The 24,963-nt window shown below is 40.1% G+C and overlaps 1 protein-coding gene across 2 annotated transcripts; it reads right to left on the bottom strand.

Annotated features, from left to right (window-relative positions):
- Positions 1-225: 225 nt before the first annotated feature.
- LOC121888403 (holocytochrome c-type synthase) lies at positions 226-12,115 on the bottom strand. 2 transcript variants are annotated; one of them, XM_042399879.1, is made up of 8 exons: positions 12,013-12,115; positions 10,169-10,287; positions 10,009-10,056; positions 9,478-9,611; positions 8,968-9,116; positions 6,695-6,814; positions 6,470-6,556; positions 226-2,572 (listed from the first exon to the last, which is right to left on the bottom strand). In XM_042399879.1, the coding sequence occupies exons 2-8, from the start codon at positions 10,275-10,277 to the stop codon at positions 2,374-2,376; spliced, it is 846 nt and encodes a 281-aa protein (XP_042255813.1). In that variant the 5' UTR covers positions 10,278-10,287; positions 12,013-12,115; the 3' UTR covers positions 226-2,373. The 2 variants fall into 2 exon arrangements, with proteins under 2 accessions (XP_042255813.1, XP_042255814.1); XM_042399880.1 differs by having other exon boundaries at positions 9,478-9,596.
- Between the last annotated feature and the right edge of the window lie 12,848 nt (positions 12,116-24,963).

The raw sequence follows: 24,963 nt of genomic DNA, 5'->3' as shown, positions 1-24,963 counted from the left end.
AATGCTTTCCCATTTTGGTGTGGAAATGTTGACTGGCCAGCACAGGGCCGCGACCTCAACACCTTTGGAATGAAGTGGAACACTGACTGTGAGCCACTTTATCACCCAACATCCATACAAATCCCTGCAGCCAGGTCCCAACATCTGCTGGAAAGCCTGAAAGCAGAAGAGTGGGGGCTGCCATTGATGATGATTGATGATGAAAACACTGCAGAGAAAGGCAAGTATTATTCAGAGGTGGAAGGACCAGCTTTATTAACAGTTTAGCAGACCACCAGAGCTAGTAAAATCATTTTTAGATAACACTTTGTCTAGGAACAGAAACATCAAGATTTTCTTCCCAGAAATCTACAGTCATTAAAACAATAAATAAAAGCCTGAATATCAGCGCAAAAAATATGTATATACCAGAATTGGTAGCCTAAATGTTACACAGTGAATATCATAAACAATGCAAGACCAAATGGTGATTTATACCCAAGCAAATGTGATTATCTGATTTTTTTTTAGTTAAACTGAGTTAGTTGAGAACTTTTATCCTTTTCCATGAAATGTGGTATAAAGAATATGAAGTATGCTGCAAGAACATGGTAATACAGTATATGAACTTGTCATGTGACTTTCAATTTTACTTGCCAACAATCAACTGTCATCTGCACCTGATGTCAAACTGAAGACACATCAGGGCAAACTAACCACAACAAGAAGGGAAGAGGAAAAGGGAGTTATAGGGCTCAACAGCAAGACTGATATCCATCCTGGTCCTTTTAAAAAAATATAATTATATATCCTGTAGGTCTATCCAACAGACTAGACTAACACCTCACTAACCCACTACAGTGGCCCTCTTCATTTGTCAAATCCATCTCACCAATGATGATGATGCTGGCAAAACAGACAGTAACCACTTTGTTTCCAAGAATGACTGACAGGATGGAACTGTAGTGGTACTTACATCTATACAGTCATAGCAGATACACTGTACAAAAGCAGAGAGAAGACAGACTCATGAAAGTGAAAAATGAAGCAGTCAGCAGGCCATGTCACTGCGGTGAAGAGAACCAAACTTACTGTACTTAACTCAAACTGCTGCTGGAGTCATAATGATAAAAGATGGGCTTTGCCAAAGTTAATGTATACAGCATTTATATCAAACAGAAAATATTGCAGATAAAGTTGTCACTTAAAAGGGAACTCCTGCAATTTTCCACATCAGCGTGTTTCCAGGCGTTATGTGAAAAAAGTAGCATTAAGCCTTTTGTGGCTCCAGAGGGACCTGTGTGAAATCTGAGAAACTGCCTCGAAAGATGTCACTTGATATCTCTGATTCTGATGCATTGATTTGAATCCTTTTTTTAAAAACCGTTCATCATGAGTCTCATATAGGAGTGAAATGCTAAATCAGAAGAGTACTAGTAGTAGTAATGTTTTAACGGGGGTATCCAGTGACCTAGTTATAATGTATAACATCATCTCTGATTTCATTCTGGCTGGGACCTCTCCCCTGCATTTACTGTCACTGTCAAATAAAGGAAAAAAGCCAAAATTAATCTAAAAAAAATGTATACATTTGTCTGATATCACCAACAATGAAATACTTAAAGCCTCTCTGTAATCATATATTAATTCCAGAAGAACAACTATTTTAATCAAATGCTTTACTGTCATCACTAGTATGGATCAAGCTCTAAAAACATTGGATCCTACCTTTCCCATAATACAACTCGACAGCATCCTTTACTACACCCTCACTGCCTGGTAAATCCCCACATTTTCAAACACTTGTCATCCCCAAGCCCAAGCTGAGATAACCCTGACTGCATCACTATGACATCATTAGGGGTTATTTTCTCAGACTTGACAAATCTCCTTCAGAGCCACAGAAGACATTATACAACTGTTTTGGAAGGCTGTTTTGGAGCAGTGCTCAAGTGACAAGTTAACTGAACTTTATGTGTAAAATTGGTAGAATGTCCCTTTAGGTGAGTAAGCTGTTCCTATTGTTGTAATTGCAGTGAAAGCAGATTAAAGGCAGTTGAACAGATTTCCAGAGGCAGTTTGAGTAAGAGGTGACCTGTTAGACAAACCTCCACTAGCTCAGAAGCACGTGCTGTTCAAAAGACCTGTGAACTGCAATTTAAAACCAAAACTAATTACATTTCCCACTGAAATCATTATGATTAGCAGATGAAACTTGTTTCAGCCTAACAGAGAGGTTCGGCTAAAACATTGTTTTTCTTCATGAGTCTGTTTATAGTTTCTTCACACAGCACCACACATCTGGCAAAGAGCTGAAATGAGGAACGCCGGTTTCACACTTCCTGCATGTGTTTGAAGTTCACACAGTGACCTATGGGCGTGTGCATGACTCCTTTAGGAGGTCCAGCGCCACCAGGCCACCTTCATGCGATCCCACACAGCATCTAAAGAGTCGAAGGCGGGGCGTACATCCAGGATGGAGAACTGGTAGGTGTCCTTGTTGATTTCACCATCGTAGTAGTCAATGACGTAGCGCACCTCCTTCCCACAGCGGTCGATGATCCAGTCATGGCGGTCAAAAGGCAGCTCGTAGCTGCAGAGGAGAGGGATCGGAGAAATTAATTTTTGAATTATGATTTCAACAAAAACAAGACAAACCTCAACAGACAACAACACTTTCTCCAAATAAACTAGTAGAGAAACAGGAGATCTAACGTTGCTGTTTAGGAGACACTTGAGATTTCACCTTTTTCATAACTTCCTCTATGGGCAGAGGTGTGTCTAATCCAACATTTGGAATGGGGCCATTCTCTGCATTCTTTGTGTTTTAGGTTAATTACTGGGCTGTACTTTAACTCAACTTCTTGCCCAACAATCTTACCTAGTACAATGTTGAATCTTGTATGGACATATGCCAAAATATTTCTTTGGGTTTGTTCATTTCAGTTCTCAACCAGAATCTGAAGCAGAAGAAGGAACTCTATAGTTTTCCTTGTGCTACTACACAATTTCCAGGAGTAACAGATATGAAATAAAGATAAGATACCGTGCTGTAGTACAGTGATTCAAATGAGTAAAGTTTGCTTGTAATACAGACAAAATGTTAGTGGGACATGTGTAAGTTATATTGGAAATGTGGCTGCTGAAGAAAAGACTGCCTGAACAAGTTGCAAATGTAACACAGCAGCATTCAGTGGACATGAGGGGTAAAGGCTGAAATTAACATCCTGATTTCATTTGGCTTCTTCTGCTCAGTCTGTTTGATGGTGGCACAAGCTGGTTCTTTTTTCTTCCTTTATTTGGTGCAAGATACTGTATGTGATTAACACAAATTGAGTGCAGGATAAGTTATTGACAGCTAAACACATATAATACGGGACCGCACAAAATAAAGAGAACCAGACACTAACCCAAACAAAACAACATAAGCAACATAATAAAAAATGTACATCAATAAAATGTTTGCTTAATCTTAATACTAGATGCACGTGTGGTGTGTGTGTGTTAGTGTGGTTAGGTGTTATGTGTGTTAGTGCGTAAGGATATAGAAGATAGAGAGCAGAGACAACAAAAGAAAAGAGAAAAAAGGGGGGGGGGGATCTGCAGTGTTGTTGGGGGGGATCTCTGGTTGGGTCCCAGGGACAAAGAGGCGCCAGGGTGAAACCAGGATGAGTCAAGATGATTTTATTTTTTTCCTTCTCCACTTCTATCCAACCACTTCTTTTTATAGTTTGTTTGCTTGTCTGTCTGTACTCCCCTTTCTCTGCTCCTCTCCCTTCCTTGCTGTCATTGCTCTATCACTACAACAATAATAATAATGATAATAATAATAATAATAATAATAATTCAGCATAAACATCCTCCTCATTCTCATATATAATAGTATAATAATAGCAATAATTTAATAGTATAACAATAATAATTGCCATCAAAATGATCAACATAATAAACATCTTCGTCGTTAACACCATCCTCATATCACAAATCATTATAATAATGAGTTACCGAACAATATTTGGATTGGAGGATGCAATGCAAAACTAAAAGTAAAACAAATTGAATATTGATTAATTAATCAAATTGATAAATGTAAACAATAATAACAACAATCATCAGCCCCACGATAACTGCATAAATTATAATAATAAAAAGAATCTAAACACCAAGGGAAAGCAGAATTGGGAAGCAGAGAGTCTCAATTAGAATGAACAAATAAAAATAAAACAAAGCAAAAGCAACATTCAATATATGGCGAGTAGGTATGTATAGTTATGTTAAATTCCATGGCTCTGCAAGAAGATGCTAAAATTACAGCAAGAAAGAAAAGGAAGAGAAAAGTGAGAGAAAAAGAAAAAAAGGGGGAGGGAGGAATAGATTAGAGGGAGGGGGGAAAGGTGGGGGTGGGGGGTCTGAATGTGTGTATGTTTGTTGACTGAATGTGTATGATGCCTGTGTGTGTGGAAGTGTATGTCCAATTAAAAATTTGTAGGGATCACAGTGTATGTGTAATGGCAGTTATGAGTGTGTAAGTGACAGTGTGCATGTTTGTTGTGGATGGTGGACAGGCATAAAGAACTGATGACTGAAATCTGTGCAGGATTCAAGAATTTAATGTATTGATGAATGAGGCAGATCATTTTTCCATTGATATGTATTCAATTAGTAGATTCGATTAGTAGTGTAGTATTGATTGTGTTCCTTGATTTCCAGTTCATGAGGATAGTTTTCTTGGTGATGATTAGGGCTATGGAGAGTATTCTAATGGATGTGTTGTTTAGAGTGATATTAGATATGTCTCCTAGTAAGCAGAATGGAGCAGATAGTGGGATGTGGCAGCTCAAGAAGAGAGAGGTTGTCAGTGATGTTCTGCCAGAATAGTTTAATTGGTGTGCAGTCCCATGTGACATGTATGTAGCTGTCTGTGGTGTTTTGTCTGCAGTGCGGAATTTCTCTATATAGTCTATATAGCCCATTTTAAAACATCCTTTTTCCCTGTGTCGTGTACTCTACAAATAATCTTGTATTGTATGAGTTGGATGTTTGTGTTGGTGGATTTAGAGGAAATGCTTTTGCAGATGTCATACTTCTTGAGCAAATAAGGAAATGAGACCAGAGTGTTATTATGAAAGATATGTTTGAGGTTTGTGATACCTTTACTGAGTATTTTGTTGTTGATTAAGAAGTCAGGGTTGTTCCAGATGGGAGTGTGTTTGGTAGATGAGATGGTGGTGTTAGTTATTTGGTGAAATTTCCACTCCTATCAGAGTTGTAGCTATGGTAGGGTTTTTGAAACAAACATGGCGTGTGACGGAGCACCTTGGTAAGTCTGAAATATGGATTTCTTTAAATAATGTTTGTTCTGTGCCTGTCCAGGAGTTGTCGGATTGGTTGGGGTTGGTCTATTTGAGAAAACATTGGAGTTATTGGGCAATAAAGTAACGGAGAAAGTTTGGTGCTTCCAGACCTCCTTGGGTTTCGGATTTTTGTAAAGTGGCTAGTTGGGTTCTGGGTGTCTTGTTTTTCCAGTAGTATTTTGAGATGATGGAGTCTAGCAATTTGAACCAGGAGGTGGGGGCTGGATGGGGATCATTGAGAATAGGTAGTTTATCATGGGTAGTGTGGTCATTTTGATTGTGGCAGTTCTGCTTTCAGGGATATCTGTAGATTCATCCAACATTAAAAGGTTGTCTTCTACTGTTTTGAGAAGTGGGCTGAAGTTGAGATTGACTAACTGACAGCCTAGGGGAAATGTTGACTCCTAAATATGTGATATCACCAGTGCACAGAGAAAGAGGTGGTGTTTGGACTGCCACATCCCAGTTATTAGGGCTGAGTGGGAGAATGGTAGATTTAGACCATTTAACATTGTAGTCTGAGATTTTAGAAAAAGTGTTTATGAGGTGGATGGTTTCGGGCAATGAAGAGGAGGGATTTTGTAGGTATAGTAGAATGTCGTCTGCATAAAGACTGATCTTATGGTGTGCATTTTTTGTTTGAATTCCTTTTCTTTAATTTATCAAATGCCTTTTCTGCATCCACTGAGACTATGGCTGTTGGTGAGTTTGTGTGAGATGTGTAGCGGTTTAAGTTAAATAGTCTGCGTAGGTCATTACATGAATGTCTGTTTCGATTCGTGATGCTAGGGCTTTGCTAATGATTTTTGTGTCTGTGTTGATTAGAGATAGGGGACAATAGCTTGATGGAGAGGTAGGGTCTTTTGGGTTTCAGTAAAAGAAAAGCATCAGCTGATTCTGATATTTATGTAACATAGAACAGCTGTCTCTCCACTGTGAGGAACATGATGGACTTCAGGTCTGTCTTTTTCATATTTTGGATCATATTTTTGATCCAATAATGCAACTTCAAGCTTAAAGGTATTCTTCTGGAAAGAAAAAAAGAACATGGCACATAGATATGACATCAATGCACTGCACTGATGTTGACATCTCAGTTGTGGACTAAAATTAAGACAGATAATGTGACAGCTCACCCCATCCAGTGGCGGATGCGAGCCCTCGGTGAGTACTCTTTGGCTTTACCACCAAACCTCTTCAAGGTTGGACCACATGGACATTCACTGGAGGAAAACACAAAATAAAATACACATCAAGTAACTGTTAACACACTGATGAACAGGCAGATCATATACAGAACATATAGAATATGTAATATGTTTGATGTCGTTTTTTATTTTATGGTTGTTTTCATGACCCACTCTGCATGCAGGGCCTCCCATTTCAGTATCTCCTGCCAGGCCTGCTCATTGTTCTTGTTATGGATTTTAATGATGTTGGTCATATCTGGAGCAGCAAGGTCATCATCACGCCAGCGCCACCTGCAACACAGGACGAAAGAGTCATATTTTTAAAAAAGTACAGTACTGTCATTCCAAGAACAGGACTATGTAGTCATAGAAATGCCAGGATATCTGACTTTTTTAAGAGGCAGCCTCAGACAGACAGTAAGGCAGACACTTAACGACTTTTATTCTGAGGGATTGTGTGATCTACAGAGACAGGAACCAAGGATCAACATCACCTGTAAGAGTTAGGTTAAGTTCAGATTACAGGAGAACTTAGTTGTGGGACAACAAAACACTTAACTGAAATGTTGATGGTATGTTAGACAGAATACTATACAACAAGATGGGGAGAGATTTTGACTGGGCCCGTCTACTTAAAGGAAATTTGGTTTTGAATGCAACACTCTTCAGTTCGGTACATCCTGTGAACAAAATAATTACTGTAGAATGAGCATAATATTGTTAATTAGGTTTACGTCTTAACATGAAGAACATATATTTAAAGTGTGATAGTTCCCCCAGTACAGCCAGTAGATGTGATATGCTTTAAATACAGGCATAACAGCGCATATTTCGTCATGAATGAAAAAGGAAAGCTAGAAATAGATCAAACCCTTTCTCACTGTTGCAAACATGACCAATCACTGTGTGAAGTGGGTGTGAATGGCTCATTGGTGTTGGAAAACAGAACAGAACAAACAGAAATGGCCCTTCACACCCCCACCCAATCTGCTGTTGCAAAGGTGTGGGGGGAAGGGGGCTCTGAAGCTAACCGACCATCCAAAAAGCTGTTCTGAAGTAGTACACCAGTCCCTTAAACCATGCTACTCAGGTTAACGTGTGTATCAGTCAGTTTGTTGGGCCTGTTGTGTAATGCCTCAGCAACCACTCACCACTGATGAATGAACCTCCAGGACAACGTAGAGCTGCACACTAAGAGTGGTCATTTAACTCAGGTCAATTTAAGTTCATTATAAATATGCTGCACTTGTCTTAATTAGCCATTTTTTAACATTTACTTTATATTTGTAAATATGCCAGTTTGTTAAAACAATGCAGCATTACTTACAAAATGTTTATTAGGTCTCAAACATTTTCCACGCAAGTACGCAAACAGCAACACCTGGCCCCCGCCAGCACATACGCATGACCCTGGTGAACATACGCAACATTCACTCTTACACCATGTCTACACTGAAAGCGTCTCAGCCACATTTTTCAGTAGTCTGTGTCACGCGCGTCTGACAGAACAGTACATTTCAATGTTTAATCAATACAGCTGTCTACACAGCCCACCTAACAACTCTGCTAATTCGGTGACAAACACTTTTAATTTCCTGTAAATTCTTCAAAATAAAAGTCTCCCATTATTTAGTCATTTAAAAGCTTTTACCATGAAGCAGGAAAGCAGAAAATGCTGGGTTTGCATCAGTGTTAACATGACTGAGTAGAATAGTATAGTTTTACTTTAATGCACAGAGGAAAGAAAAAAGAAAACACAGGAGATGCAATGTGCAACCTCTGAATTACTCACAGAGGAAGGACGGAGAATTCCTGTCTGAATGAAGAGCTGAAGTTCAACTAAAGCTTCATCAAACTGAGAAGCTATATGTTATAGCGCCTCTAACTGCAATACTCAGACTGCATCTCTCGATTGCGAAGCATTACAAACTTTCAGGTGACACACTCCAGAACTCAACCAAGTGTGAAATTGATCTTGCATAACACATGTAACGTACTTGTGTGAAGAATATTTCAGCCCTTATTCTTCTTTTTGACCATATCCTAGTGTTTTAATTCTTACAGTAAAAGTTTTGGCCTTTGAGCTACCATTTAATGTTTACAGTTTTCAAAATAATTGACAAAAATGTGATGCATTTCTTTTGTTTCCCGTGTTATACCACAAACAGACTCAAATGTATTTGATTTCTAGTGACCATGATCTTGAATGTATACTTCTCTCTGGTGATCTATCTGACATTACAGTAACATGTATTTAGATATGACTGGATATGTAGGCTGGCAGGCTAACACTACATGTTTTCCCCTCTAGAATTAGAATGTGGCTAGAATTAAAGGTTATAAAGGGGACGTTACACAATGGAGAATCCCAAAAAATCTCTGCTACATTCCTGCACACATCTCATGATGACCTGACATAAGGAAGCCACGCAGAGTGAACTGACCCCTTCCGCAGCATGGCGTTCCAGAACATCTGCTCAGATGGGTAAACCCAGTGCTTTTCTGTGCCATGGCGAGGAATCGTGGACTCCTCTCTGGTAACGGACAGGGCAAAGGGCTGGTCTGGAGCTGGCACTTGGTTAGGAGGAGGCATCTGGACACATACAGGGAGAAAAGACACAAGTTCAATGACACAATCACCATCAAAGCCATCACTGCACACCGTGTTTTATGATTACATCAACACCAGATTTATGGAAGTAATTCAGAAGACAACACTTTCACTAACAGGCATTATTATATCTTGACTTAGATAAATGCTTTCAAATCAAGGACAACAAACATCAACCACATTATCTAAGATGTCATATTGTTTGCTACTTGTGAATTGTAATTTTGTCTAAAGTGGGCTTTAGACATGACAATTGCACGTTTATTCACTCCTCCTTGGCTCTTACTCCCGTTCCCATCCACTCTACACACTCTTTTCCCCACAGTAAAGGCGGTGCATGTACCATATTTGCAGGATCGATGTCATTATTCACGCCTGCTGCAGCTTTCATGGGGCACTCAACAAACTCATAGGCCCGGTCTTGGTGGGCTGGGCCTGCTTCTGCTTTATGCATCGGACACTCTGATGGAGGAGACACTACAGGAGACAAGAGCACCTGATTGAGGCATTGTGATGTCATCATCACAATCTGTAAAACCCAGCCAGTGCCAAGCTATAACTCAGTTACAATTTCAGTAATACCACCTTAAGAAAGCAGAGGAATTTGTCACAGTGTAATTGTGAAAAAATGAATAAAAATCAGGAGGCAGTAGCAAAAACCATATAGATAACCTACTATGGATTACACCATTCTAGTCAAATACAGCACTGGGAATATCAAATGTTTTAGGCTACAAAATTAACATAATCTACTTTGTCTGTGTGTTCTGATCTGTGAGTGATTCCAGGAAATGTATTTGCTAAAGGAGTACTAAATAATTAATCATTTGCATGTCAGAAATAATCAATTTGACCTTAAAATTTATGCACCTACCTTTGACTGGCTGCGCTTGATGCATGGGACACTCTGAAGGTGGAGACACTACAAAAAAAGCAGAGACAGACACACAAATTAAAATATGTCGACACAATTTTAACATTCATGATCATAAATAGTATAATTTATTAATAATCCCTGCATTCCCTCACAGCACCTTTGACAGGCTGGGCTTCTTGGTGCATGGGGCAGCCCTGAGGAGGGGCGGCCATCATCGCCTCTGCTCTGACTGTAGGAGTTGCAGGTGTGGACATGGAGGCTCCCATCCTGCCCTGTCTGATGTGGAAACAAACAAACACTAGGTATTAAGACAGACAACACGTTGTGACAGTGACAGTAAGCTGGTGATAATTTTGAAGATTTCACAGAGTGACCATAAAAACAGAAAATCTCTGCGCAACAAATACTAGTTTGGCATTCCTAAACAATGCCCAGCCTTTGATATGACATCCATAGAAGCAGATAGGGAAATGCTTTATATAAATAATTATCTCCCTGACAGACATACTGTGGTGGAAGAAGTATTAAGAACATCTGACTGATATATTATTATATATGACATAATTAAATGATTAATTAGTTTGAATGTGTGTGAATGGGTGAATGTGACTCGCAGAGTAAAAAGCGCTTTGAGTGGTTGAAAGACTAGAAAGGTGCTATACAAGTACAGTCCATTTACCAATTACCATTTAATACTGAAGCATCAGTGTTAGAGCAGCATGTTACTGTTGTAGCTGCTGGAGGTGGAGCTAGGTTCAACTACTATATATACAGTTAGCTAGTTTAGTCCAGTGGTTCCCAACCTAGGGGTCGGGCCCCTCCAAAGGGTCAGCAGATAAATCTGAGGGGTCGTGAGATGATTAATGGGAGAGGAAAGAAGAAAAAATTAAGTTCTGATACACAAATCTGTTTTCAGATTTCTGATTTTTTCTCCAAGCTTTGATTTTTGGTGAAATATTGGATCATTTGAACATTTATTGAAATGAAAGCAGGTGAGAAGTTTAGAGGGAAAAATCACTATTTGGTGGAGCTGTTAACAACTCAGACATGTGAAATGTGACCCCGACTACACACTGCTTTTTGTAAGACGCCAAAAAGGTTGAAAACCACTGGTTTCATCTTTAACAATGTGTTGTATCTGAAAAGTAACTAAAGCTGTCAAATAAATGTTGTGGAGAGGGAAGTACAGCATTTCCCTCTGAAATGTAATAAAGTGGAAATATGAAGGAGCATCATATGGAAATACTCCAGTAAAGTACAAGTACCTCAACATTGTACTTAAATATGGTACTTGAGTACATGTACTTAATTACTGTGAGGGCTAAAATTGAGAGAACATTTTCTTATTTCTGGTTTACTGTAACACAATCCTCTTATCTTAGCGGAGGTGTCCGTTTGAAGGTTTGTATGGCTCCTTCCTAAGACAGAAGCCATTCAAGGTGCTTCTTGTAATAATAGTTACACAACGCAAAAAACAAACGTCAGGACACTGAGCAACATCATAACGTTAAGTAACCCAGCGAGAGGGTGGCTAACGTTACGGTAAATGTGTAGTTACGTTTATTTTTACATGGTTAATATAAACCTAAAATATTGATGTCGGTCGGCTAACTGTCTGAACAGGCTGACATTTTATCATGCCTGAAGTTATCCTTGGTTAACCTCACGATCAGCATCAAAGCTTCCGGACAGCTACACCTGGCCAACACAGACCCCTAAATCATCCTCATCTCTCCGATTTGTTAAACGACTCAAACGGAATAAGTAGAATACAGTGAAACAAAACTGCAATTCAGTCAGATGATTAACCGGCTAAGCTAAGTAACTTAGCTCCTAGCAGCAGCTATGCTAACGTTAGCTGCTACGTTGACTGTCTCCTTCCCTTTTAATGTTGTTAACATACCTCATTTAAAATGCATTGAGTAAGGCTCTCCTAGTTTCTGTCTAATCACATAAGCCACAGCAGAGTGTAAAAAAACAACAAACAAGGGAATAACTTGCCTGTTAGAGTCAGCTGAGAAGTGTTTCTCTGTCAGGTTACTCTCTCAATGTCAACGTGCAGCACAGCCGAGCTACGTAACTGTGGGTTACATGTGTTGTACGTAAGCTATTCACGTCATCACGCAGAAATGGGCAAAACTACGTAGACTGTAACGTTGGATTGATAAAACGTCACATCAGCCAGAACAATCCATGACTGCAATGGACTGTCAATTTTTTATTGGGAAAATTTCACATCCATAAATCCAAGTTCTCGAGGCCTCGCCCATCGTTTGTACTTTTCATGGCTGACTTTATAAAGTACTTAAAGTCTATCCAACTTATAAACGATAAAAAAAAATGTGCACAGACAGCTAGTATGCTCCAAGAATTTATTTATTTATTATTATCACTTTTACTCTATGTCCTGTTACCACGTTGAATGTATCAAGCAATTGCAAGTGACGTCATGCCTGTTTTTTTATGATGCAGAAGTGTTTTCTGTTATTGTCTTAATGTCACATGCTGTAAGTGACGGTTTCTAGGAAGAGGTGAGAAAAAAAGATGGAGAGAAACACTAGCCGCACCTTTACATAGCTATATACTCTGAGTGAAGTCCAGTAAAATAACAATGCAATAATTTATTTCCTTTCTGAAAATCCAGAAGCCCAGAGTGGTCAATTTTGGAAACTGTGTTAGTGTTGATTTATGGTTTTTTGGACGGTGGTGTTTTTAATGTTTTGTCCACCCCTTTTTACATAAATGTGAAACAATACATTTCACAAAGCTAACATTTAATCCTGGGCTACTGCATTTGTTTATATATAAGGGACTATGTAAAATTCTTGTCTAGTTTATACATTACATGAATTACTCCATGTGTTACAAAACACATTCCGTGGCTGACCACTAGAGGGCACCAAAATACCACCATATTTTAAGATTTTGTCATGTAACTTCTTTCCAGTAAAATATAGAGCTCATTGCGCTATAGTAAATACAGTGGCACAGTCATATCATTCAAAATGGTCCCCTTCATTCTCACTCTCCTACTTCATATAGTTCAATTTAATCCATTCACCTTTTGTCCTTCAAAAATAGTGTAACTTGAGAAGAAACTGAAGAAAAAATAAGGCAATTTTAATGAAAAACAAATGTAACTAAATAAGTGAACTTTATTTGGCACCTTTCAAAGCCAGAGTTACAAGGTGATTTACAGGTGCACATAAAAAAACAATACCATAAAATACAAAAAGCAGGGATTTCAGGAAATGGTCAAATATAGAGACTTCAATTAAAATAAAATGCTTAAATGAGAATAAATATAAAATTATATAAATGCAATATAAAATAAATATACAGCATATTCCCCCACTTGTACAAATATGCTTCTTAAACTTGACGTCATTTTTGAACACATATTTCTCATTTCTGCATTCATGGTCAAGGCTGTACTTCTCACAAACAGCAGGGTTCCATTCCATTTCTATTCATCGTATTCCACATATTTTTTCAAGACTGAACCTTATTTGATCATTGATTAATCATTCAACATGTCACCTACCACTGGCTGGATTAACATGCCAAGGGGCCCCAGGGCATAAGTGAACTATGGGCCCTTATTGACCTCCCCTTTCCCCCATTCCTCCCACTCTTTGTCCAGTTGTGTATGTTTCCTGTCACCTTCAGTATCCATCAAGTGCAGTGCACATGGCATTTTTTTCTCCTTATGCTGCCCAGTACTCATGCTAGAATACCTCTTCACGCCAGGTTTGCTTTGTGTGTGTTGCTTAATTAAGCACTATATAAGAACTTTATTATTCAAATAAAACATTAAAGATCTGAAAACTAGAATTTGACATGTTGCATGTCAGGCGACCTCCACTAAATGTATTGCTGCATTAAGACCCACTTGTGTAGCACCTCCTAGTGGCAACAGAAAGCAAGTCTTATGTTACAAACTTCCCTTGATTTAGTGTGTCAACATTTGATATGCTGCAACATAATGTATATTTAGTGTGTGTTTTCTAGCACCATATAGTGGACACAGGAAGTGATAGTTATTTCCTAAATGCAATGTCCAATATTCATGAAAATATATATCTGTGTTAGTTGCCTTCTGGTTCATGTATTGTTGTATCGTGTTGCTTTGCAATAACAGCACTTCTACTGTGGCGCACTCTGGCGTGCATTAAGCCAAGGGAGGGACCGATCATCACTGTTTTCAGCTTTAATTTTTTAATATTCCCAGGGTGCAACTTGCAGTTTTTTAAACCAGGCTTTTTCAGGTTACTTCCAAATTAACAGCAGAAAAATTGCTTTAATGGTCAAATTTTCTAAGGTAATAAGAATTTGTTGATGCAATTTCAGTGGGCAGACTGATCAGAAAATAAGTCTGACAAATTTCTGCTAATGTTTTTTAAAAACATGCTCTACCAGCTTGTTGAAATATCAATTTATGGCCAAGGTAGTATTGCTAACAATATTTGACCTGGATATTGCCATGGAATACAAAGCTTTCTGATTATAAACTGTTGTCAGTATATAAAATGTAATGTTATTTTACTTGTTTACCTCTTTATTTATTGTACGCTTGAATTATTATATCAATACTTTTTTTTAGATGTTTTCAGTGAAAGAATTCAGTTGCTAATTACTCTGTAGATCCTGTGTAGTATTGCTGATACTGCTGATAATCATTTAGAAAAGCTGTTGTTGACATTGTCCACTTCACCTCTGTCCAAAGCGTGTCAAGATTTAAGTGGACAGGAAATACCCTGTTTTATCTGTTTGAATACAAATCAAATGGTTTGTAGAAAACCCCAATAAGATGATCCATTATCCAAAAAGCTGTGGTGAACACAGTCTGCATCTTTCTATGCCTTTCCTTCCCTTATCCTTCCCCAGGTCATCCCACTGGTTTTTGTCTTCCAAATGTCTTCTGGCATGTGCATCCATAATTTCCTGTATATGCCTTGTGTGTGTGGACACAGTTTGAGTTCAGCATGGTAATATCAGACTCCGCCACTGACAATGACAAATAACATGGATTTAGAGATGAAATTACATGTACATACAAGTGTAAATACATTAAATGGCTATAGCAGAAAAATGCCAGCCATAAAAAGTATCAAATATTGGTTTCACTATTGTGATTTCAACTTTTAATCTTTATTTCACTAACAAAGACCACGCCATTTGAACAGTATAAAAAGCAGATTTATTTGGATTGTCGAGAGGGTTCAGGATTGGATGAGGATAGTGTACGGTGGGCTGGATGGAGGTCGAGGAGAGGGATGAATGGGAGCTGAAGGTTGGTCCGGGTTGTGTACGGTGGGATGATGGGGTGGAGGAGAGGGATGAAGGGGGTCGATGGCATGGGGATGACCAGGGACCAAATGGAATCACAAAGAGGCTGGAGCATCTAGGAACCCGGGGGTCGAGACTCAGGGTGGGGGACATGTCTCGATGAGCTTTCTGCTTTGTCATCCCCCAGAGTTAACTTCATTGGACTAAGTGAGAACAGGCTCTTTTAATGTCGCTGAGGTAGTTATGGAATCTTGGGAAGACTAGCAGTCGAGAATTTTATTTATTTAATTTTAACAGGTGATCTGGGATTTCTTATTTGGAAGCGGTTGAAGCGGCTCCAGTGCATAAGAATTGGCCAGAGTACGGTTAGGAATGTGGACTGATTTTGTCGATGAGGGGAGACAGGTTGCCTGTGCGTAGAGTTTGGTGGTGGGCCAGGAAGTCTGAAGTTAGGGGCGAAACTTTGGCATAAGATGTGGTTCGGACTTACAGATAATATGCTGAAGTGTGCGTGAAACAAGGCTAGGTATGGTGCCCCTGAGGAAAGTTTTATGGAGACATTAGTTCGGCTGGGGTAGACGTGTATGGTGGAAGATTTAATCTTGAGAATGGAACGGGCGAAGGTGGTGAAGCCAGAGAGGGTCAGGACACATGGGGGGGGGGCAGGGATCGAACAGGAGGAAATGGAGTGGGTCGAGTAGAGGGAGCACCGTGGCTCGGTGCAACTGTGGCTGAGGTAAAGGCAGGACCAGTAGTGGCTATGGGAAGAAAGAGAAGAAAAGAGCTGCGGGGGCGGGTGGAGCCGAAAGCGCTGAGGTAGCTGCAGCTGAAGGAAGGGAAGAGGAAAGGATGCCGGGATGAGGGGATGTATGTGCAGGGGTTGATTGTGCAGCCTGCGGACACAGGGATGAGACGAAAACAAAAACAAATACAAAATGGAGGAGATTAGAAAGGAGGGAGCTCTGTGGCTTCATTACGCAAGGACAGATCGAGGGAGGGATGAAGGGATGAGGGTTGAGGGTTGAGGGTTGAAGGGATGAGGGTTGAGGAGTGAGGGATGAAGGGTTGAAGGTCGAGGGGCGAGGGATGAAGGGATGAGGGTCGAGGGGCGAGGGATAAAGGGATGAGGGTCGAGGGATGAAGGGATGAAGGTTGGGGGTCGAGGGATGAAGGGATGAGTGTCGAGGAGTGAGGGGTGAAGGGATGCCTGTGAAGTGGTAAGATGTGCGGCTCATAGATGCAGGGGTGAAACAAAACACGAGGCAATTAAGACGTAGGGAGCAGGCACATGGGGAAATACGACGTGGCTCTAGCTAAGGCCGAAGCAGACTGTTGCCGAACCGTAGTGGCGGCAGGATGGAATCATCGATGTGCCAGTGCGGAGGCGCTGGGTAGGGAACCTGCAAGCGAGTGGTCGGCTGGAGCGGTGGTGGAACTGGAGGCTGTGCAGAACTGGAAAGCCTGGCTTTGTAGGCCGTGGAGGGGCAGAGTGGCAGAGGCCAGAGTGAAAGTGCTCGCGGGCACAGTGTTAACGATGGCTGGAGTGAGGGGATCGGCGACGGGGGTTGCCGAAGACACAGAAAAAACATGTGTGGGGGTTGATTGTGCAGCCTGTGGACACGGGGATGAGAAAAAAGACAAAAAACATGAGACAGATCAGACAGGGAGGGAGCAGGCACGATGAAGATACGACCTGGCCCTGCGAGAGGGCTGAAGCAGTTGGCTGACGTCATCGACGTATGGCGTACAGGTGGCGCTGGACAGGGAACCCGGAAGTGAGCGGCCGTCCAGAGCGGTGGTGAAGGTGGAGGCAGAGAGGAGCAGGAAGAACCTGGCTTTGTTGTCGGTTTGGCGAAACGGGATTTGTATCCCGAGTTCAACCTGGCCTTCAGCCGGGGCTGAAGAAGTCTGGGCTTTGTTGTAGTAGGCGGCGTTGTGACGTCATCAGTGTGCGTCGTGTGTCGGCCCGGCGGCGGACGATGAACCCGGAAAAGTGTGAGGATTTGGGCTGCCGACGAGAGGGTTGATGGAAGTAGAGTCTGCATAGAGTTGAAAAGTTTGTCTTTATCATCGTTTTGTAGGAGTGGCACGACTGTCTCCTTGAGGGCTCACCGGAGGTGAGCGAATGTCCGGTTGAAGATGTTAATCGCTTGGAAAAGATGCATGTGGAGCGTCTGGATCCCAGCTGATCAGAAGCGCGGCGTCTGGAGTAGAAGGGTTCCATGTGCATGTGGTGGTGAAGGAGATAACTCATTGGTACTGCTGGATCTAGTCGTGGGCGGTATGTTGCAGAGGAACGTGGATCATGGAGCACGGGTGGGAGGTAAGCGTTTGCGATGCAAGCGTGTCGTAGGCCGCATGAGAACTGAGACGAACGTGAGAGAAAGGGGTTAGACACGCTTATATAGGTATGCACAGATGATTTAATTAGTTAGGCGCAGGTGATTGAATTTAGTGAGAGAGAGGGGCGTGATCTTGTTCCTGAACCTTTGTTATAACAATAACTCCATGTGATAAAGATGTTTATTTCTTGTGTTTTATGTATTGCTCTTGCCCATAATTTCATTAATTCACATTAATGTTGACAAATTGGCAGACGGTTGAAAGTGCACTTTTGCAATTTGGTGGAGTTGGTCATAATGTGATCAGTTGAAAAAAAAATGTTTTTTGTTGTTAGCAGCCAGAGGAACTACAAATGCAAAATACTAATACTAATAATACATTTTCCATTGGTTCTTACGGGGTGAGACCATTAAAGGGTTAAAATTGGATATTATTCTTTAGTGATGCACATTTCCAAACAAATTTGCAATTATACAGATCAGACAGTCACAACACACAGTGAACTGATCAACACATTCCATGAGTTTCATCCAAGACAGTTTGCCACGTTGTTAATCTATAATAATTGTTACAGTTTGATTCTTTTGTAAGAATTATCCCAAACCAGTACATGGTTCCAAATGCATGCAATGCATAACTGCATTATGCTGCTGTGTTGTTGTGTCTGTAAATGCTCACATGAGGTATTAGAGCAACTGACTTAACATCATGACATTATTTAGACGCCAGTGGATATTGCTTTGGGTTTGCATCCATTAGTTGTTTGTATGGGATTCATTGATCAGGGTTTTATTTTTCAGGATAAATTTCGATCTACTATTGTATAATTTAAACATGTCATCATTCTAACAATCAACAGTTAGTCTCTTGAGGTTTTGATACTACCTAAGAATTTTTCCTCTCCTTAAAAGACTGACTGAACAGCTCAATCACACACAGAGACCAAATCCCTAAAACCCTCCAGACTGCAATTAATGAAAAGTATGTGAAACTTAACACCAGTCTCACTGATTAAAACCTGGCTTTTCACACAGGTCGCTTCATTCATTTTGAACATATTGAGGCGGAAAAGTCTCCTAATTTCTTCCAGAACCCCTGCACATATACAGCACACACACACATAGCAAGTCACTGCCAGGAATGAGACAATTATCTAATGTTGCCACTTTGCCTTTGAGACCCCATTGAGATCTGAGGGAAATTCACTTAATGTGTGTGTGTGTGTGTGTGTGTCCAGGGGTTATAGAGGTCGAGATTTAGCCCATTAAATGTTTGTGAATTCATATGGTTCCTTGCGTGATTTCAACATCCCTACAGCTGTAATACATATTGCTACAATGCTATCGTAGTAAATTTTTTATAATTACCCACAACCCACACACACACACATAATTTTTACTCACTCATTCAACTGCCATCTGCTTATGTGTTTCTCTGGTTGCTTTCATTCAGAGTGTTTTGCAGTATTCTGTATGACACATACAAACTCACAAACAGCTTTTTAGAACGTGCCAACCAAACTGACCAAAAGGCACCTGTCACAAGAAAGCTAATGTAGACATTAAGGCCAAATCCCTACTAGCATGGGTGAATTTGAAAATAATGCAGTGTCAAACAGCAGAGGCGAAAACTTGGACTTGATTCAGACTTAAGTTATTAATCTAGTGACTTTAAAATTGACAAAATTTAAAAAATGCAACTCCACTTTGACTTTAACACTAGTTACTCATGACTTTGCTTAGCCTTCTGACTTTGAATGACTTAGTCTCCTCCACAAGTTTAGGACTTGAAACACAAAGTTTAGGAGTGTGACTTGATTTGGAACTTGCCTGTCTTGACTTGGGACTTGACTCAGGACTTGTTGGTCTTTACTTGGTATTGATATATTTCAGCACAAAAACTGAAATGTAAATGTACATGAACAGCATTTCTGTGTTAATGGGAGAAATTAAGCTTTCCTTGTGTAACTAAGTCCTTAAACTTTTTGAAAAGATTTTAATGGCCTGGTGGAGACACTGGTGTGACGTCAGGTGTTCATTAGTGAGTTGACTTGTTGGCCTGGACATGAACTTGACTCAGGATTTGTTGGTGTTGATGTGGGACTTGTTGGCCTGGACATCAGCGGACTTACCTGTCTTGACTTGGGACCTGTTGGTCTTGAGTTGAACTTGACTTGAGACTCACTGTCTTGACTTGGGAAAAAATGACAAACAAATGGCAGAAAGTTTTGATGAGAAACTAATGTCACCACTGGCTGTTTTTCATGATCTCACAATATAGTAACCTTCTTGTGTGAAATTAATTATGTCTCAAGGAATGAGTCCTAGTTCCCTGCATTAGTGTTTGCTAATGTCGGTAGGTGACAGGAAATAAACATATACCCAAGTTGTTTGCTAGCAACACAAGTCCAAAGAAAAGCTCTACAGCTTATAGCAAGTGTACTCAAATACAAGTCTTAGAGGTCGACTTAATAAATTTCCACCGCATCAAGGGTCCAGCAAGGGTGTATTACATGGTGATATTTCAGTTCAAAACTCCAGAAGTATGTTAACAAACAGCATTTTGGTTTTAATGAGAGAGGTGACTCCTTCTTTGTGTAACCAAGTCCTTAAATTTTAGTTTAAAAAGATGTGATGATGTGTGGCATGTTGGTCTTGACTTAGGACTCGTTGGTCTTGACATGAACTTGACTTGGGGTTAACCTGTCTTGACTTGGGACTTGTTTGTCTTGACTTGGGACTCGTTTGTCTTGACTTGGGATCTGATGGTCTTGAGTTGAACTGGACTTGGGACTGAAAAGCTCTACAGCTTATAGGTGTCAGTCTAATTCTTGAATATGTGTAGTGTTTGGTCATGAGGGCCAGTCAGCTGGTTCAGTCTTTCAGTGTATAAACTACTGTAGGTTGCATAATATAATCAGATCAGGTGTATTTTGGAAATGTCACAGTGTTTGAAACCAGCCTGTAAACACAGTGGGATTTAGTTGAAGTTCAGCAGGCCTCCCTTGGCATGCATCACAGACTTTGTTTCTGCATGGCTTTGTACTCATGATTAATTCCAGTGCATCCACAGCTGGGACTGAAATAATGATGAATGTATTATTTTCAGTTCGCTGTTTTTGAGATGTTTCCTTCATTCAGTCTGTCTTTTTATCTGTTTTTGTTTCCCCTCACTCTGGCTTTGATCAGACACACGAGAGGACAAGCATGTTTCTTATGGGCGGTTTCTCCTAGAGAAACTCAACGGGTGGCTTTTCATGAACTGGCCCTTTAGAGGGAGCTCTAAAATACTACTGTTTAATTTAATGCTAAATATAGTGGCATCCATCTTTTAAGCCTAATCACAAAGTTTGACTGCAGACGAAGAATCCGACCCACCCAAACTGAGATGCTGTGGTTCATTTCTCCAAAATTAAGTCTGGTGTTAGGTATGGTTTTTGTTTGCCTTCCTGTAAGTAACAATTCCAACTTAAAGTTACATTGTTTCTACTGTCATGTAAAATGGCTCACAAATTCTGTGTGCTAATGTGTGACAGTTCCATTGTAGGTTACTACAATGGGTGGCATTTTCACCAAACCATGGTGATTCAAAGTATATACTACAATAATGGGTGTGGTCCAAAATGTCCGTTTCCCATTTCAGCATTGGTTTCTTTTAACCATCACCCGGCTGTGACCATCCCCTTACCTTAATCACATGATTATTATTATAACCATGATGATGAAGATCCCTTTAATTTAACTATGTACTTATTTGAACCCAAACTATGATCTCTTCCTAACCCTAAACAAGTCAGTTTTGTGCCTAAACAAGCCTTAACCACAGTGATTTGTATTGGAAGGCACAAACAAATAATATCCTGCTGATAGGGCCATCAGATTAGAAATCTGAAGTTCTAAAGGGCAATTAAAAACAACATATATTATCTTTTCATTTGGAGGAAATCAATCTGCTTTTTGCATCATTAAAACAAATGAACCCTGTTGTGTCCACACTGGTAGTACTATAAATAGGAGAGGACTGGACACCTCAATTCTCTCCTATGTTAGACCAGTTTCCAAACTCCTGTTTGGAGAATGTTGTACTTGTACACAATTGCAATCTTTTTAGACATATGCAGCATTCTTGGGGTGTTCCAGCCTGGTTTTAAAGCCCTTAACAGCACTGAATCTGCATTTTTAAAAGTATTTAACAGTCTTTTACTAGCTTCTGACTCCGGGAAATCCGCCATTCCTATGCTTTTAGATCTCACAGCTGCATCCTCATCTCTTGCCTGGAGCATTGTGTTGGCATTAAATGCTCTGGAGTGGTTCTTACCTGTTGACACATTTTTTTTCTCTCAGCCCTGGTGACTCTGTATCCTCTTCAGTGCCTCACCCTTGTTAAGATCCTCAGGGTTCTATTCTCGGGCCAATCCTATTTTCCCTTTACATGCTCCCCCTAGGGTCCATTCTTAGAAAACATGGGATCTCATTCTACTGTTATGCAGCTAACACTCAAATTTAACTGCCTTTGAAACGAAAAGATGCAAACTCTTTAAAACCATTGTTGGACTCCATCAAAGACATCAAAGCTTGGATGGCCTTAAATTTTTTAAACTTTAATGAGAATAAAATTGAAGTCCTGATTTTTGTACCCAGTGGTGCCTGTGATGCCCCTGTGTTCCCTGGAACCATGTGTAAAACCCACTGTAAAATATCTGGGTGTGTTAATGGACAATGATTTTAAGTTGGACAAACAGATAAACTCAATGAACAAATCTAGCTTTTTCCAGCTGAGACTCTTATCTAAGGTCAAGTCTTTTTTTTTATCATTTAATGATCCTGAAAGGGTTATACATGCTTTTATCTTGTCCTGACTAGACTGCTGTAATGCCTTTTACATTGATGTTAGCCAGGCCTCCTTCTACTGCTTGCAGTTGGTCCAAAATGCAAAATGCTGCAGCTCGTCTTTAAACAGGAACACGCAAACAAGAGCATGTTTCCCCCCTACTGGCCTCCCTTCACTGGCTCCCTATATGTTTTTGGATTAATTTTAAGATTTTATTATTTGCCTACAAATCATCAAATGGGCTAGCTCCAACCTATCTCTCTGACCTTCAAGTCCCTTCAAGTCCCTTCAAGGTCACTCAGGTCCACTGACCAGTTGCTTCTGGTTGTCCCATGATCAAGGTTGAAGCAAAGGGGAGATTGTGCCTTTGCAGATGTAGTCCCCAAACTCTGGAACAAGTTTTCTCTGCATGTTACGCTGGCCCCTACATTGCCTGTTTTGAAATAACATCTGGACATCTGATATGCAGTGTTGGGAATAGTGCGTTACAAAGTAATTTACTTACTGTAATTCCACTGCTTTTGGCGGAACTAATTACTTTTTCAAATTAAATAACACAATTACAATTACTGAAATTTAAATTATATTACTCGTTACTTTTGTCTTAGGCGAAAATAGTGCAGAGGATAGCAGACAAACACAACGTCATCTGACCTTACCATGTCTCGGAGCCACATTATAAAGTCCACATCATTGTAGCCAACTCATGGTAAAACCTAAGCTTTGTCTCTGAAGTTATAACGTTATATATTGTTTATCATAACTGTTACTGAACTGCCGCTTCTATTGGTGGTTTGAGTTGTGGATTTGTGATAAAACATGGAGCGGACTTTTGACTTGTCTTTTTTTATGTCTTTGAAACTGGATTGAACTGAACTGATTTGGAGTTGTGAGGAAAACAAAACGGACCGTTACCGAGTGGATTGAACTCTGAGATTTTGGGACAAGTTACACTTTTGTGTTAAAAGTAATGCAAAAGCTACTTTCCCTAGTAACTAATCACTTTTTATATGCAGTAATTGGTAAAGTAATTCAATTCATTTTTGAGAGAAGTAATTGGTAACTGTAATTACTAATTACTAATTACTAATTACTTATTTTCAGTTACTCGCCCAACACTGCTGATATGACTGAAAACACATCCATCTTCATGTTAACAGTCTGTAGTTAAATACAACATTGTGAACACTAAAGCAAATGGTCACACCATTGTTTTCTGTTTAAATGCAAATGGAGTCCAGAATAAATTTCACTTAGTTATAGGTTTCTGAAAATCCGCCTGCTCTTCCAAATACTGTCACTGACCTCCACTGTATCCAAACAAAAGAGGAATGCAGAGTGCAAAAAAACAATTTGTCTAAATTGAGTCTTTGGGTTATTTCTGGGTTAAAGCGGTCTGGAAACAGCTTCACGCCACAGACTGAGTGTTGGTTCTAAAATTGATTTTTTTTTCTGTGGTTTGGATCGTCCCAGTTTTAACTTGAAATTACAGCTTGTGTGCTGTCAGTGAAGGGCAGCCCTGGGACCAGGGTTTGGCTGAAGGAACAGTGCAGCATTACAGCAACTGTAGAACATACTTATGTAATTGTGATAATATGGGCACAGATATTACCAAAGTTATTGCTAGGTAAGACGAAGGTAAAAAAAGGAGGCCCAGTATTAGATTATCAACCTCAGGATGCAGATATGGCTGCCTGCAGAAAACTTAAAGGTGCAATAATCACTATTTTTATATTAACAATCATTCAGGTGACCATGTGTAATGTGAGAGGGGTCAGACAGAGTGACAGGCCTACAGGGAAATATCACCCAAATGTATAGTTCCCCTTAGCTCTATAGAGCAAAACAAACTGTTTTGATTCAGTCTCAGCACTCTTATCAACCTTGTGTCCAGCAGCAGCAGGCAGCTGTTTTCTGCAAAACAGCTCTAATGAACCCATTATACACTAACTTCCCAACACCTAACAGCAGACGGACAAAGTTAGCCACAAGCTGATGAACATAGTGGAGAATTTAGCCGCTAAAGAGTTGGTTATTTCATTCAGGAGATGGTGGAGACCAAAACGACCCAACCAAAAAGAAGAGTGAATATTGGGCCTATATTTGGTGAGAGGTCAGAAACACAACTCCAGACAAATGCTAATGTTGCTCAGTGTCTACTAAATATGCAACTGTTTGCTAACACATTGGCCATAACAACTTGATATGATGATAAAATGTCAATTGTTGTGTGGCTTGTTTTCAGAGATACATCAGAAATGCTCCTTTAGTGTCAAGGCCTCTGAGGGAACAGTTAAATGGCAGGGACACAATCTGAACAAATGTGTGCTGTTAAAGCTTCAAGCCAAGGACAGACAGCATTTTGTTGGCAGAATCAGGGTAGACGTTAACGTTAACGTTAGTAAGCAAGATTTTAAGCTGCGCAAAGTGGCACAACTGGCTCGCTAATTAGCCATCCAACCTGCAAACTGACGTTAGCAAAGCAGTGCT

The sequence above is a fragment of the Thunnus maccoyii genome, chromosome 21 (assembly GCF_910596095.1).
Source record: "Thunnus maccoyii chromosome 21, fThuMac1.1, whole genome shotgun sequence".
Classification (NCBI taxonomy): Eukaryota; Metazoa; Chordata; class Actinopteri; order Scombriformes; family Scombridae; genus Thunnus; species Thunnus maccoyii.
The sequence above is the reverse complement of the archived record's forward strand: the minus strand, read 5'-3'. Positions and strand labels throughout refer to the sequence as shown.

Excerpts from the sequence above, each read along its gene's own strand:
- LOC121888403 (XM_042399879.1), bottom strand. The coding sequence starts at position 10,277 with ATGGGAGCCTCCATGTCCACACCTGCAACTCCTACAGTCAGAGCAGAG. Across the intron at positions 10,057-10,168 it reads AGAAGCCCAGCCTGTCAAAG|TGTCTCCACCTTCAGAGTGT; the intron begins GTGCTGTGAGGG and ends CTTTTTTTGTAG. Across the intron at positions 6,815-8,967 it reads AACGCCATGCTGCGGAAGGG|GTGGCGCTGGCGTGATGATG; the intron begins GTCAGTTCACTC and ends CCTGTGTTGCAG.